The sequence below is a fragment of the Globicephala melas genome, chromosome 4 (genome assembly GCF_963455315.2).
Source record: "Globicephala melas chromosome 4, mGloMel1.2, whole genome shotgun sequence".
Taxonomy (NCBI): Eukaryota; Metazoa; Chordata; class Mammalia; order Artiodactyla; family Delphinidae; genus Globicephala; species Globicephala melas.
In genome coordinates this window covers 7,678,966-7,694,152 of record NC_083317.1, presented here as the reverse complement: position 1 = coordinate 7,694,152, position 15,187 = coordinate 7,678,966, and the positions used below count along the sequence as shown (strand labels likewise).

The window sequence follows — 15,187 nt, the reverse complement described above, 5'->3', positions numbered from 1 at the left end:
CAGCAACACGGATGGACCTAGAGATTTTCATACTGAGTGAAGTAAGTCAGACAAAGACAAATATATGATATTGCTTATATGTGTAATCTAAAAAAATGGTACAGATGAGCTTATTTACAAAACAGAAATAGAATCACAGATGTAGAAAACAATCTTATGGTTACCAAGGGGGAAAGTGGGGGGAGGGATAAATTGGGAGATTGGGATTGACACATACACACTATTATATATAAAATAGATAACTGATAAGGACCTACTGTATAGCACAGGGAACTTTACTCAATACTCTGTAATGACCTATATAGGAAAAGAATCTAAAAAAGAGTAGATGTATGTATATGTATAACTGATTCACTTTGCTGTACAGCAGAAACTAACACAATATTGTAAAACAACTATGCCCCAACAAAAATTTAAAAACAGTGGGCAAAGACCTGAACAGACACCTCATCAAGGAAGAAGTACAGTGGCAAATAAGCATATGAAAAGATGCTCCAAATCTTATATCATCAGGGAAATGCAAATGAAAACAATGAGATATCAGTGCACCCCATTAGTATTTTTTTTTTTTTTTTTTTTTTGCGGTACGCGGGTCTCTCACTGTTGTGGCCTCTCCCGTTGCGGAGCATAGGCTCCAGACGTGCAGGCTCAGTGGCCATGGCTCACGGGCCCAGCCGCTCTGCGGCATGTGGGATCTTCCCGGACCGGGGCACGAACCCGTGTCCCCTGCATCGGCAGGCGGACTGTCAACCACTGCGCCACCAGGGAAGCCCAGTGAACTCCTATTAGAATGGCCAAAATCTAAAACACTGACAATTCCAGATGCTGGCATGGATGTGGAGCAACAAGAATTATCACTCACGGTTGGTGGCAATGCAAAACGGTGCAGCCACTTTTGAAGGCAGTTTGGCAGTTTCTTACGAAACTAAACATAGTTTCATCATATGATCCAGCCTTCATGTTCCTTGGTATTTACCCAAATGGGAAAAAAAAAACCTTGATGTCTACATAAAAAACCTGCACACAAATATCTACAGCAGCTTTATTCATCGTTGTCAAAACTTGGAAGCAACCAAGATGTCCTTTGGTACATGAATGGCTAAATAAACTATGGTACATCCAGACAATGGAATAGTATTCAGCACTAAAAATAAATGAGCTACCGAGCCACGAAAAGATGTGGAGGAACTTAACATGTGTATTACTAAAGGAAAGAAGCTAATCTGAAAAGGTTATATACTGTATGATTCCAACGATATGACATTGTGGAAAAGGCAAAACTATGGAGACAGTAAAAAGACTAGTGGTTGCTAAGGTTTAGGGGGAGGCAGAGCACAGAAGATGTTTAGGCAGTGAAACTATTCTGTATGATTCTACAATAGTGGATACATGTCGTTATACATCACACATTTGTCAAAACTCATAGAATATACAACACCACCAGTGAACCTTAATGTAAACTATGGACTTTAGGTGATAACGACAATCAAGATATCAATTGTAACAAATGTAGCCACTCTGATGGGGGATGTTGATAACGTGGGAGGTTGTACATGTGCAGGGACAGGGGGTATATGGGAAGTCTCTATATTTTTCACTCAGTTTTGCTGTGGACCTAAAACTGCTCTAAGAAAATAAGGTATATTAATTTTTAAAAAGATGAGAAAACTGTTTCAAAGCAGTTCATTTATTTATCCAAGATCACACGGCCCATCTGGGGATGGAACCAGGACCAGAATCCCAGTCTCCTCAGACTGAATCCAGGTTTCCTACATACCAGTGAAAAAAAAGGCTACTTTATGTATGACCCGTTGCCTGTGGCTTCAGGGAAGCATATGGTACATTTCAGAAAGAATATCACAGTGATGGTGAGGGGGGTCCGGGAGGAAGTGATTATTATTGTTATGGCTTTGGCTTTCTGGAAATTCACTTATGTGGACCAGCTCATAACGGATTGGGAAGGATAAGTGTGTGTGTGTGTGTGTGTGTGTGCGCGCGCGCGCGCGCGCATGCGCGTGCACGTGCATGCGTGTGCATGTATATAAGTGCATGTATATTTGTGTATATGTGTGTATGCATTTGTCAGTTGATGTGTTAGTTACAAAAGACTGGAAACTCCCACTGCATTGTGTACGTTTAGCGGAGTCTTTTAGAAAAGGAAAACAAGCATATGAAGATACAAATAGAGAGGAACCACAGGAGAAGAGCCCACACGTCTTGTTGATGCCTGTTGTAATAGAATTAAAAAATAAGATGGAAGTCAAGCTGCTCAGGTTGTGGAAAGTTCTCACTTATTCCCTAACACCCATCTGAACACGGCCAGCTGACCCAATGAAATGCAAACTCTGGGATCTGATCTGGCCTGACTTGTACAGTTTGGGCATGACTTAGAGATTTGAATGTTAAGATCGTCTCTCTGAAAGCAGGCCATCATCTTGAGTACCACAATGTCCAAAGTTTCCGTGAGGTCGGTGTCCAGCGGGATTGCTGCTGAGACATTCCTGGTTAGCAGAGTTTATTCCAGCCTGATTTCTGGGGCCAGACTGAATTGAACTCTAAGAGCTTCAGTGCTAAATTCCACTTCACCTTTCATACCAATGTCAAGGAGTTTTTTTCTCAGTTTCAAAGCCAGATGGAAAATGGCAAGTTCAAGGAGAAATAGTACTGGGGGGAGTTTGCATCCTGGCGGCAAAAATGAATATCTCTGATTTGAAATTAGGGCTTCTAAAGGAATTTGTAAGTAAATTTTAAAAATTGCCTTTGTTTGTACTTGAGCTTATTATTGAAACACTATATATTGTGGACCAATTTTAATCTTTTAAGCAGAGATTAATAAGATGGCAGCTCTTTGGATATCTATTACATCAGATGATGTGAACTTAGTTTTGGTTTTGGAACCTTTTTTTTTTTTTTTAAGGCAAATGTGATTTGGGTGTGAGAGTGTGTATGGGGATGATGGCTTAAAGAATAGCTTTTTTTTTTTTTTTTTTTTTTTTTTTTTTGCGGTACGCGGGCCTCTCACTGTTGTGGCCTCTCCCGTTGCGGAGCACAGGCTCTGGATGCGCAGGCTCAGCGGCCATGGCCCACGGGCCCAGCCGCTCCACGACATGCGGGATCCTCCCGGACAGGGGCACAAACCCGTGTCCCCTGCATCGGCAGGCGGACTCTCAACCACTGCGCCACCAGGGAAGCCCTTAAAGAATAGCTTTTTAAGGAGGAGTTTGGCCACCTAAGTGCATGCCATCCTAGGAGGAATGGGTAGGAATATCTCACACCTGGCATGCTGAATGAATATCTATTTGCCTGGGCACTGTCCCATGTGTCCTTGGTTTCCCCCAAGGCTATCTACAGGTGGAGCAGTCCTGGGGGGCCTCAGCCCCCTGGGGCCTCTGCCAATTCTCATCAAAGACTCCATGGAGTGGTCAGTACCAATAGGCTATGGTTGCCATGGCAGCAGCCATGAATGTCCTGGGTAACCAGGCACCACATAGGTGCTGGGTTTTTCCCCAGAGCACAGTCTGTGCAGATGGTGAGGGAGGAAAGACCACTTTGCACAGGCAGATTTTGGGGTCATTGTTTCAGAATCCTGTACACGCTTGATAGTTCACTGTTGTCCCTGCGTGGCTCTCACTTTAGATGCAGAATCATTGGGTGGAATAAAGATATTCAAGACTATCTTTGGTAAGCTGGCTAGCCTAGTCACAAGGACAAGAAGGTTTCCCTGGAAAAATACAGCTGTCTCTTCCGCACAAGACTTCACTGATGTTCTGTTCAGTATGGGCTGATGTCAAAATGCCCGACCATCACTCGTGGGCTCTCAATAGCTCATGTTTATGCAGCAGGAGCAAAATATTGTACGTTTTGGTCTCAGGTAGTCAGACCATGAACATAGTATATGCTCAATTAAAACTGGTGGTGGACAATGAAGTGGTAAGAAATAGGACTAGCCCCAATAATAGGTTCTCTGCTACTGCTCAAGAATGGAATGAACATTCAGAGGAAGGTGCCAGGAAAGATGACTGTTAGTGGTTAGCTGAGGGAGGAAATTCAGAAAGAGGAGCAGGGTAGAAGGCTTGGATGACCACCTGAGGTGACGTGAAAGCTGCGTGGGCACCTGGGAACAGCACAAGTTGTGCCTCCAAGAGCTGCAATCCAGAGGCGTTCCTTGCAAATAAAAAGAAAAATCCAAAACATTGCTGCCACATTTGGTGGCTCTGCTAGAGGAAAGAGAAGGGATGTAAAGTTTCTTGACTGGGGCAGCATTTGTTTGGTTGTGGGGTAGATTTGTGGTGACAGATCAAGACCTCTCACTTAACAAGAGGAGACAAGGTCAGACCATCTAGGGAGATGGCTGAAAAGTGAGAATTTCTAGAGGCTGAAGAAAGATATGTAAAGGAAAACAAAGCAGTGAGGTAATCACCATGGGAAATGAGAACTCTTTTGGACTTCCTTATACTTACTTCATTTATGCATTAGTATTGTTTGATTTTGACTTACATATGGGAGGGGCATCCCTGTGCATAGGGGACTCAAAAGGTCTTACTTCAGTTCTTCTAGGGAGAGTCATCATCCCTAACCCACGTGGGTGCTCTGTGGGGTCAAGTGTGCTGGCCAAGAGAAGCTCAAAAGATACAGGCTTCCCAGCAGACACTTCTGGGGGATCATTGTCTAAATGGGCAGAAACCAGGGCTGGAGGGAAAGGCTCACCCAGAGAGGTGGTGGGTATGAACAAGGCTTCTGGACTACCCAAGGCTGAGCCAATGGACAAGGGAGGAAAAGGCTCATGCCCACCGCGCCCCCCCCCCCCCCCCGCATCAGCCATGCTGAGAGATGATGCCAGAATGGCACCTGCTGTGCCTGGATCTTAGAACAGTGTTCGTCTCCTTCTCTAAGAAGGCTGGCGAAAGACCAAGAGGTTCCAGTCATGCACAGCTGTCGACAACCCAGCTCTGTGCACTACAGCTGATCCAGTTCCGCTACTTGTGCTTAGTGGTGATAGACCCAATATTGAAATATTCCATAAGGCATTCAGCTTGGACTGGGGTTTTAGTAGCCAAAGAGATCCGATCCTGGATTCCAGGGACGTTTGCTCCTTTGGATGGATATTTTGTGGTTTCCATTAGAATTTTAGAAATGATGATGAATTACATGTTTATTTCACTAGTGCCTGTTGGTAGCAGATATTTACATTGCCTGAGAGAAACAGCCCTTCCTATTCTTATAAAGATTGGCTGGTTGATATCACAGTATTCATGATCCCTGTTAATACAACGGGTGTGTAGCCTTAATCTTGAAATGGTCAATTACGCTTTGTTAGTAGGAAGATTTAGTTCTCTGAAATCAAGCTCTGTTGCTTGTGTGGTCACAAATCTCTAGCTGACCACAGGGCACGTTAGGATTGATGTCTAGGGAGGGTAGTGTCTAAAATTAACTTTACAAATACCATTTTCACTGGTGGTAAATCTCAATCACTTAGTCATGCTGACTACTTCAATTAGCTATTCTCTGAGTGCTAAAGTATTTTGTCCTCTTTCCCCTACGACTCTCTTATTTGAATTAGGTGGATGCATGAAGCTTTCTTTCACCAAGGTAATGAGGCCAAGTAACAGTTTGACTCCTTTTAACATTTATTTAAGTTTTATGGTGTTGAACTTTGAGATTTTTTCCCCTCCCACTTAGTTATGCTGTTCCATGCAGTTGCAAGATCGCAAGCTTTTTGCACGATTGCAGATACCATCAACTACTTAGTTTCAGACACAGGACCAAATTCATCTCAATTTCCATCATTTATCTGTCAGCAATACAACATCACAATGATTTATTACAAAATTTTTTCTTTTCCACCTAACTTCCAGGAAAGCACTCATAAGAGAACTTGATATATTTTTCAATAGAACTAAAGAGATAAAAAACGTAACTTGGCTGACCTATGTCTGGATTTGGAAATGCTTCCTTAGAATACAAGTGAGTTCAGCTTAGTGATACTAAAGAATGTCATTTAGTATTGATTTATCTCAAAACTCCATGGTCTGAATTTCTTTGATCCAATTGGTAACTACAGAGTTACCAATTTTTATCTTGCGCTTCAGACTCAGAAAGCAGCAAACAATGCAATAACCCTTTACTACGCTTCTGTTTCTTCCTGAGCTCTTTCACAGAACCGGTTTGTTTTCTAAGAGAAGCATTTAGTTTTTATTTGCATGTTAAACTTTTAGCTGAGTACCTAGAGGGAGCCAGAACAAGTACAACTAAACAGGAGTGGTGGTTTAAGATTCTTCTTATCACGCTGATCAATTGGGAGCTAGAGGAAACTAGCAAGGGAAGATGGAGAGACAGCTCAGCAGTCTAGTTAGTTCTATTCCAGGAAAGAATTAGAAGGAAGGCATGTAGGGGAGGGGAATTTGTTCGGATGTGTGACAACTACTGCAAGTCTAGTTCATCCCACTCAGCAGAGGCCCAGGCCCCAGCTGTCTACATATTTAAATACCTATGCATGTCAGCGAAGCAATAGCTCAGTCCCTGGAATTCCCATTTTTTAAAATTGTTTATTAATGAGTAGTTGTGCCACATCACTTTCTGAGCTGGCCACTGGCTCTTGCCTGACTGTTTACTCTATTTACCACTCTTGGGGGAATGGTTATGAAAAGAAAGGAGCTTTTCTTTGAGACTCAACTCAAAGTCCTGTGAAGCAGTTGTCTCTCTTACAAAAAAATGAGTTATTTTTCCTTGAACAAACCTAAGCACAATACTGGAAAATAGAGTCATACTGGAAAAGAATGTCATCATTCTAATTTGCCCAGGAATATTTTAATAGTACAGTACAATATGTAATAGTACTTAATGGTATTAATAGTAGTTAATAGCACAGTACTGGGGTTGGCAAACTTTTCCTGTAAAGGGGTCAGAGAGTAAATAGTCTTCTGGCTATGTGACCTCTGTTTTAGTTACTCAGCTCTGCTGTGTATTGTGAAAGCAGTCATAGAAACAGATAAACCAATGGGTGTGCCTGTGTTCCAATAAAACTTTATTTATGGACACAGAAATTTGAATTTGATATAATTTTCGCATGTCAACAAGTATCCTTCTCTTGTTTCTTTTTTTTTTTCTTTTTCCCAGCCATTTAAAAATGTAAAATCAGTCTTAGCTCGCAAGTGGTGCAAAAACAGGCAGTGGGCCAGATTCTGTGAGCAGATTTGGTTTGCTGACCCTTTTTGTAGTAAAAAGAGCCCATGGGTTTAGCCTCAGCACCTGGATTTGAGACCAGGATCTGTGATTGACTTGCCTTGTAGCCTTGGGGAAGTTACTCAGTTTGCCTAAACCCTAGTTTTCTGTCTATAAAACGTAAATTATAATACTCAAGCTCTGATGGTGGATTAGAATTAAATGAGAAAACTTGTGCAAGTACTCTGAATGCTCCAAAACACCATACAACGTAGGGTGTAATATTGTTTGGTTATTATTGTACATACTGTGCTTTGTCAAAATCAAATAGTAGCCTGACAGAGCTTGGACTGCTAGATGACATTCTACATCAAAAGCTCTCCAAGACGTTGAGGGCAGAAATATTAGGAAGAGGTATGCTTTACTCAATTTTAAATTAAAGGATAACATTTTCTTAAATGCGGGGTGGCCATAGAGTCTAGAAACAAGGTCTTATTAGTTGATTATATTGTAATGCAATATCAATGAATCATCTATTATGTATATGTTGCCTATGTTTTTTGACTTTATAGCCATCCATTGAAATGAAACCATAGAAGATAATGTTTACCATTTATGTAGGACATTTAATCTTCGACTACCCTTATGACTCTTCTGAATCACATAGAGTATCACCCAAGTCAAGGAAAGAAAGACTGTAGTCAGACCCTTGGCAAGCTGTTTTGGAAATGACTATGAATATATATATATATACATATATATATATATATATATATATATATAATTTTAAATCTTGTATCACTTAGCTAAGCAAATGCTTTCACATTATTTTGCTGAGTTAAAGTAGTTTTCTAATGGAATTTTTAGAGTCTCTTTCTCTGCCCACCAGCTCCCATATTTATAAACAGTTTCTGAACATCCCAAAGATACTGGCTTCAATCTAAATAAAAAAGCAAAGGGGAAAAAGTAAGAAACCTGAAATGTAAGAAAATGTAGGAAGGGAAAACATAAGAATGTTGCTTGGAGACTTCAAAACTTAGGCTTTTAAATGAAGTCATAAATAATTTTTAAATTAGAGTATAATGAAAAACAGACATTTCAGAGCCCTAGTCTGGTTAAACCAGCAAGAGAAAATTGTGCTTAAGAAATAGATTGACCTTTTTAGAAACAGTAGCTGGATTTCTGTTAGGGAACATAAGATATTGAACTAAATCAATGGAACTGGAACTGGAGAACTAGGGAAAGAGAAAAAGAGAGGGACAGATGGAGGAAGGGAGTGGGGAAAGAGAGGTTTTCTTCTCCTGGACATAGAGTGTCTATGTATTGGACCAACCAGGCTAAAAGGCCATATTTCGAAGGGATGGAAAAGTAATGACCTGACATTACAGTGATTGCAAAGGTGTTAATCCAAAAGAGTATAGTTTGCCCATGGGACATCCAAGGACATAAACAATTTTATCAGTTACATAAAGCTGACATAAATAAATAGGTGCTCTTCCAGTTGGAAAGCATGTTGAGGTGGGTGGAAATGACAATCTGAGGGTCTTGTCAGCCCTTGGGGAGGTCATGCTCCCAGCTGAGTCTGCCCTTTCCTCCAAACTGGAGTCAATTGTGGCAAACTGTAACCCTTTAGCCCAAAGTTCTTATCTGGCTAATGGATACTGCCATGCTTTTATGGGAAAGGGACTCAAATACATCATCAAACAGACCAAAATATCAAGTTGAGTGTGATCCTCATTCATTATGAGTATTGGTGCATTAAAATAGGCTTATTTATTTCCATAGCTCTGGATTTGCTAACAAAGTGACTGAGTGATTGGAGCCTGGATATGGTGGAAGAGAATGGATAGAAATTGTAGGGTCATCTTTGCTGAACTGTTAATGAAAAACACCATTCAATACTTGCTACTTAGAAAATTCAGTCTTAATGAGCTTTTTTCAGTTCCAAATTTTAACAGTTGACACAAAATACACTGTTAAACTGTGTTATCAATAATTGTAGAAAAATAGACATGTTTGATAAGGACATTCTAATAAAAGGTTCTTCTGGAGCATCCTCATTTAAAGATTCAGAGGCTCACATTACAAAAATGAGATTTGGTTCATGTTCCATCTCCAACCACATTGACACCAAAGACAGTGAGAAATAGGGAAAGACCTCATACCTGGGTGCCCTGTCACAGATACAGAACTGACGTGTGTGTCTGACCAAAGGGTTGTCAAGGCTCTTCATTCAGTTGTGCTCAAGGGCCCCCAACTGCTCTTCCAACCAGACAACAGGGTCTATGTTGTCCTTTAAGCATTAGTAATGGACTTAGAAAGGCCCATTGAGTCTTTAGGAGCTAAATTAGCAGACTTTTTGCAACCCCAGCTGATCTTGCTTTGTGCTACCATGCCTGGCCCTGCAACTCTGGTGATGCTGCAGGGATAGCGCCCCCAAGGCAAGAGGGCCCTTCCTAAGGCTACACTGAGGTAAGGCCACAGTACCTCCCCACAGCCTGGCAAGAAGTGTATGGGGCTCCCTCCTCCTCCTCAACTACAACCTCCTCTTTGGAGTATGTGGAATGAATAAATGATTCAACAAATATTCAATGCGAAAAGTGAAATGTTGGCAAAAGGAAAGAGTTATGGCCAACAGTTTTGTTTTCCATACTGTCAGTACCAAGAAGCAGTTGTCTTGATACAAGGTGTCAGAAGTGGGAGAAGAGAGACCCAACCCCCATGTCAAATTGAGGAGTTACTTTCCTTATCTCTGGGACATGCTTTTTAGTAGACAAGGTCCCCAAACTACAGTGTGAAGGCCTGTGATATCTGGTCAGGGAAGGCAAGGGCAGCAGGGAGGGACAGCTAGTTTGAGCTCTTTGACCTCCATGGTGCAAAGCCTCAAACTGAGCACAGCTGTAGAAGTTGAAAATGAACTTGGATCCAGTCAATGAATATTTATGATGGATGATTATGTTAGGGAACAAACAGTTTATAAATGCCAACTTAATGTGAAAGATCTGTTTCAGTGCAAAATCTCCACCTGCCCTTGAGGTTTTGTCTAAGATTCTCTTCCTTTTCTTATTTTTTCATTTGAAAATTTTTTCATTTTGAAAATTAGATTTTCAGTACAAAATACTATTCCTTCCTTCCCTCCTCCTCTCCTCTCCTTCCTTCCTTCCTTTCTTTCTTCTTTCCTTCTTTTTATCTTTGCAGATTAAAATGAATTAAGGCTGTAGTTTTTTGTTTTCTTTGATTGGGAGACACTTTGGATTTGATTTCTAACCTGTGGCATACTCTAGAAATATTTCTTAGACAGTCACCAAGATTGTTGATCTAATCTTTAAATATTGAACTCTGGAAATTTCATAATAATAAACTAATAATAATAATAATAATAAATACCAATGCAAGGAATGCTGATGGATAAGCCCCCCAGGTATAGGAAGAGTGCCAGATGGAGTCAAGGTGTGTGAGATCAGTGACTACAATATACTTCGCCCATTACATGCCATTATGAATTTCATGACTTTAGACCCAAACCACCTTTTACTAATTTAACATGTCTCATTTTTTAACTGTGATTATAGAGTGAAAATAGTTGGAGAGTCAATGGTTTTGTAGAAAAAAAGTTTCTCAAACTGTGGTACTACAGAGGGTGAGAGCTAACTTGAAAAGCATAAACACATAATTCCCGTCATTGGTGGGAATTCCCTAGTGGTCCAGTGGTTAGGAGTTGGCACTCTCACTGCTGGGGCCTTAGGTTTGATCCCTGGTCAGGGAACTAAGATCCTATAAGCTACGAGGTATGGCAGAAAACAAAAACAAAACAAAACCAAAAAACACACATCATTGGTGACATGCCAGAGCATGTCCTCCTCCTGAAATTCTGCCCCAGGCTAGTCAGTGAGGTCTTGTTACTTAAAAAAGAGACCTCAGTTTTGTAAACATTTCACAGTATATCAGCATACTGGTGGTGTGTTTTGCCATCTACTGAACCTCCAAACTTCTCCCAGACCTATGGCTTATTAGATTCAATTAAAGGGAACAGTGAGGTACCCAAACGGCTGCCAGTCTGGGACACAGAGCAAAGGCCATGCACTAAAGGGCCAGCGGTCAATGGGACCAAAGAAATCCAGAAAACAGGACATCAGAACCGAAATGCCTACTGTACTTTGGGAATCCTTTTTTTTTTCTTTTAATCTTATTTCTAAAGTTATATATCTAAACCTACATTAATTTTACATCTATGTACATTATTTAGAAGTTTTGTTCTACAGTACTTTTGTACATGCTGGGTTTTATTACTAACTGCAAAAGAAAATAATTACATAAGGCATATATATGTACAGTATTTTGTCATTACCTCACCTGGGTCCTATAAATGCAATGCCCGCAGAGGGCAAGCACCTCGCCCTGTAGATGAAATTTATTGAGATGTATAAAACTGAGGGCTCAACTCTATGTCTCACTGCATGAATGAATAGGCACCAGAGACCTTCCTCATCATATCCCAGGTAGACTCTTTGATGCACTCTTTTGAGTGATCTGGTATTGTACAACACATGCAGGTAAGTAGCAGAAATCTCTAGGACTTGGATGTGTCGTATTCAGGGAGGAGACCAGGCTTGGGTCACAAATGAGGGCACATGACACCTTAACCCAATCTGAATCTGCCTTGTCGATCTGAATAACTGAGAGGGCAGGTAGATATTTTACACCTTGAAGATTTTTTTTCTGGTAATGCCAAACTTCAATATAAGGAAAGAACAAAGTAAGAGAGACAGAAAAGAAAGAGAATGAGAGACAAGGGAAGGTTGTGGGCGGAGAGGAGAAGGGGTGGCCCAGCCAGGGGACTAAACTTTGGATTCGTTCTCTAGATTCGCCACATCACCATTCCTCTCCGTCTGCTCCTCAGGGTTCTTTTCTTCCTCCTCAGTCTCCAGTTCTGCGTGTTGGTTGAGTTTGCTGGAGACGGACCAGCTCAGGGGCAGCTCAGCCCTGCTGGCTAACTCGGCCAGCTCTTTGGCACTGAGAGATGGGGTGCTGGTCTCGTAGGTCTCGTGGAAGCTGTTGTAGTCGACTTCGTAGAACCCGTCCTCCAGCGTCAGAACAGGGGTGAACCGGTACCCCCAGAGGATCTCACTAGTGATGTAGGAGCTTCGAGCTTGGCATGTCATCCCTGCAGAGAGGAGAACAAAGGCTTTAGTGTGTGTGTCTGTGGGCTTTGTATCGCCCAGGGGACTCAGGGAGACAGGCAGGACTGCTGCATGTGATGTTGAGACTGTGACCCACATAGGCTGCTATAATAGGGAAGAACAGAATCTGACTCCATATTAAATCTGCTTCTTTTACTTTAACATTGTATTCAATTGCTTTTGCTACAAGTTAAGAATGTTGCCTATAGCCTGAAATATACAGGATATCCCATTCTCAAAACTCTGACCTTTAAAGGTATAACACTTTCCCATTCATATAGAGGTAAAAAGTTGCAGAACAGAGGATAACATTTGTCTTGTTGGAGGTTTACAGGGGCATTATGACCTGACCTACATGGACAGCTGCAAGAACAAAGGATTCTGACCCCAAGAAGTCTGCAACAACCAGCCATACCCCCTCCTCTTTTAGTATAAAAGAAGCCTGAATTCTAACTCAGGTAAGATGTTTCTTTGGGACGCGAGTCCACCATCTTCTCGGTCTGCTGGCTTTCGAATAAAGTTGCTATTTCTTGCCTCAACGACTCGTCTCTTGATTTATTGGCCTGCCGTGAGGTGAGCAGTACAAGTTTGGACTTGGTAACAGTGTCACAACTACAAGGAGGTGTCTTTCTTGTTGTAGACATGTGCTACCATGCAGGAGGGCATGTGGTGGAGATACCAGGCTTCCGCATGGAATCCCAGGGAGCAACGTGAAAGTTCTGGCTCACACCAGGCACTTGCAGGCACTTGCCTGCAAGGTCAGGCACACACACAGGAAAGCATGTGTGCACATGCACACAGGTGCACACTCATGTGGTTGTGCCTTGTCCACTTTTTACTCCAGGATCATCTGAGGTCATGACTTTTGTCTCACACTGCTTTTAGAGGTTTTGCCTGAGTCCTGCTGGGATTTGAGTCTTGGTTTTGGCCACAGACTTAGAATGAAATTTGACATTTTAAACTAAACTTATGCTGCCTTTCAGCTGGAGGCCACAGATTTGTGGTACCCTCCCATTGCCGTGACACAGAGGCAGCTACTGTGGTCACCCAAATGAGGTTGGAAGGGATGCTGATCTGAATGTGTACTTTCCCCAGGACCAGTGGAGATGGTTGTTCAGATCGTGTGATAATATAATACTTTAAAGTCGCCCCCCATCTCACCCGCCCTTCCTGCTTATAGACAAGAAGACTTTTTCTAATTTGCACAAAAATGCCATATGAGCTACTGGCAGCCCAGGAGCTGGGGATAGCTTCCTTTTAAATGTGAAAAGGCAGAACAAGGGAAATCCCACCCACCTCCTTAGAAAAGGAAACTAGGCAACAGGCTTGGTGTAAAATACGGGGAAGCCATTGGTGCATTTTTTTTCTGAGGTCGAAGAATTCTCTTATGAAACTTCTCAGGAAATGGAAGCGTTCATTCAGCCATTCCTTCAGGGCTGATTTTCCATTAGCTCAGTAGGTCCAGTACCAAGGGCCCACAGTGCTTTTAGGGGCCTATCGTAAAGTATATTACATATTACATAAGGTAGATTATATACTTATTATATTATATAATTATATAAAAATATAATTAGAAAATTTTTAAATGGAATAAAGGGCCCGCAAAGCTAAAACCACGTAGGACTCACCATAGTCCTACTGCAGCCCTGTATTCATTCATCCAGGGAAGCAGCCAGCCAGTCAGTCAATATATTATTCCTTAGGACAGCCTATAATATATATTAGGCAATTGCTTTATGCTGAATGCAGGTGTGGTAAGGAGAAGAGGGCACATGTAGGTTTTACACAGAAGGTTTTACATAGTAGGTTTTTCAGATCTACAAAATATTCCCACAGCAGTGCACCTGTTCCTCGTGGCTAGAAGAAGAATGTTGGGGCCCAGGGACTGAAGTGACTGACCCACTGCAGCTGGCAGAGTCTGAGCCCATACAGCCCTCATTCACATTCTGCTCTTCCTCTGAACCTCAAAACTGAATGCTACCCTTCTTCAATGTTTCCCTGATTACCCAATTATTTGGTCTGCCCACCCCCATGCCTCTGAAACAAGTAGAGCAGGGTTACTGGGCATTGCAAAGCAAAGAACAACAGCATCTTGCTTTTATTTCTCAACGTTTCTCTTCTGAGTTACCAACTCTTTATCTGTGTTTGGGAGTGATGGGGGAAGACAGGTGATGACAGGGTTCTGTGGGCTCAGAGTGAGGCACAAACAGGAAGTCAAAAAGAAAAGGTGATAAAATGACTTTCAAATTTTTCTTCCCATTGAGGAAGCATATGTTTATTGTGACATGACTAGAAAACAGAGACAGGCATATAAAATAAAATTCACCTAGATTTTGATTTCTGGCTATGTAAATGGCCAAATGGAACTAGAAATTAAAAATACAATTATTAAAATTAAAATCTATATGGAGGTTTAACATCCAATTGGAATTGACTGAAGAGAGAATTAGAAACTTGGGACACAGGTATGAAGAAACAACACAGGATGAAGCCAAGAGGTTGTCATTGGGACTGCTGGAGAAAGGACCTCTGAAAACCCTCTCCTCCATGAAAGCAATGAGAACGCTGGCAGAAACGGACAAAGCAAACTCTTTTAGAACTCTGTAAATGAACTCCAGGAGTGTTTGCTCAAGAAAAATGGCTGAATTGCAGTAAGAACCCTGAGCTTTGGGAAATTTAAATTTTCCCCCTGCTCAGCTTTACGTTAGCCTTAAAAATCAACAGCCTGCAATCATGGTGCAAAAGAGCAGTCTAGCAACTGCTGGAGGGGTCAGAACAGGATTGGAGCTCTTTCAAAGCCTCATGCTCAGAATTGTCATCAGTTGAAGTTTCTAGCAGTTCCCTAG

The 15,187-nt window shown here is 41.7% G+C and overlaps 1 protein-coding gene across 2 annotated transcripts in view; it reads right to left on the bottom strand.

The window, feature by feature from the left end:
* Window positions 1-4,823: 4,823 nt before the first annotated feature.
* KCNJ6 (potassium inwardly rectifying channel subfamily J member 6) overlaps window positions 4,824-15,187 on the bottom strand; it is a 287,514-nt gene continuing 277,150 nt past the window's right edge. For both annotated transcript variants that reach the window (XM_060297791.1, XM_060297792.1), the window contains exon 4: window positions 4,824-12,325. In XM_060297791.1, coding sequence (XP_060153774.1) covers window positions 12,000-12,325 — 326 coding nt within the window. In that variant the 3' untranslated portion in view covers window positions 4,824-11,999. The remainder of the gene's footprint in view (window positions 12,326-15,187) is intronic.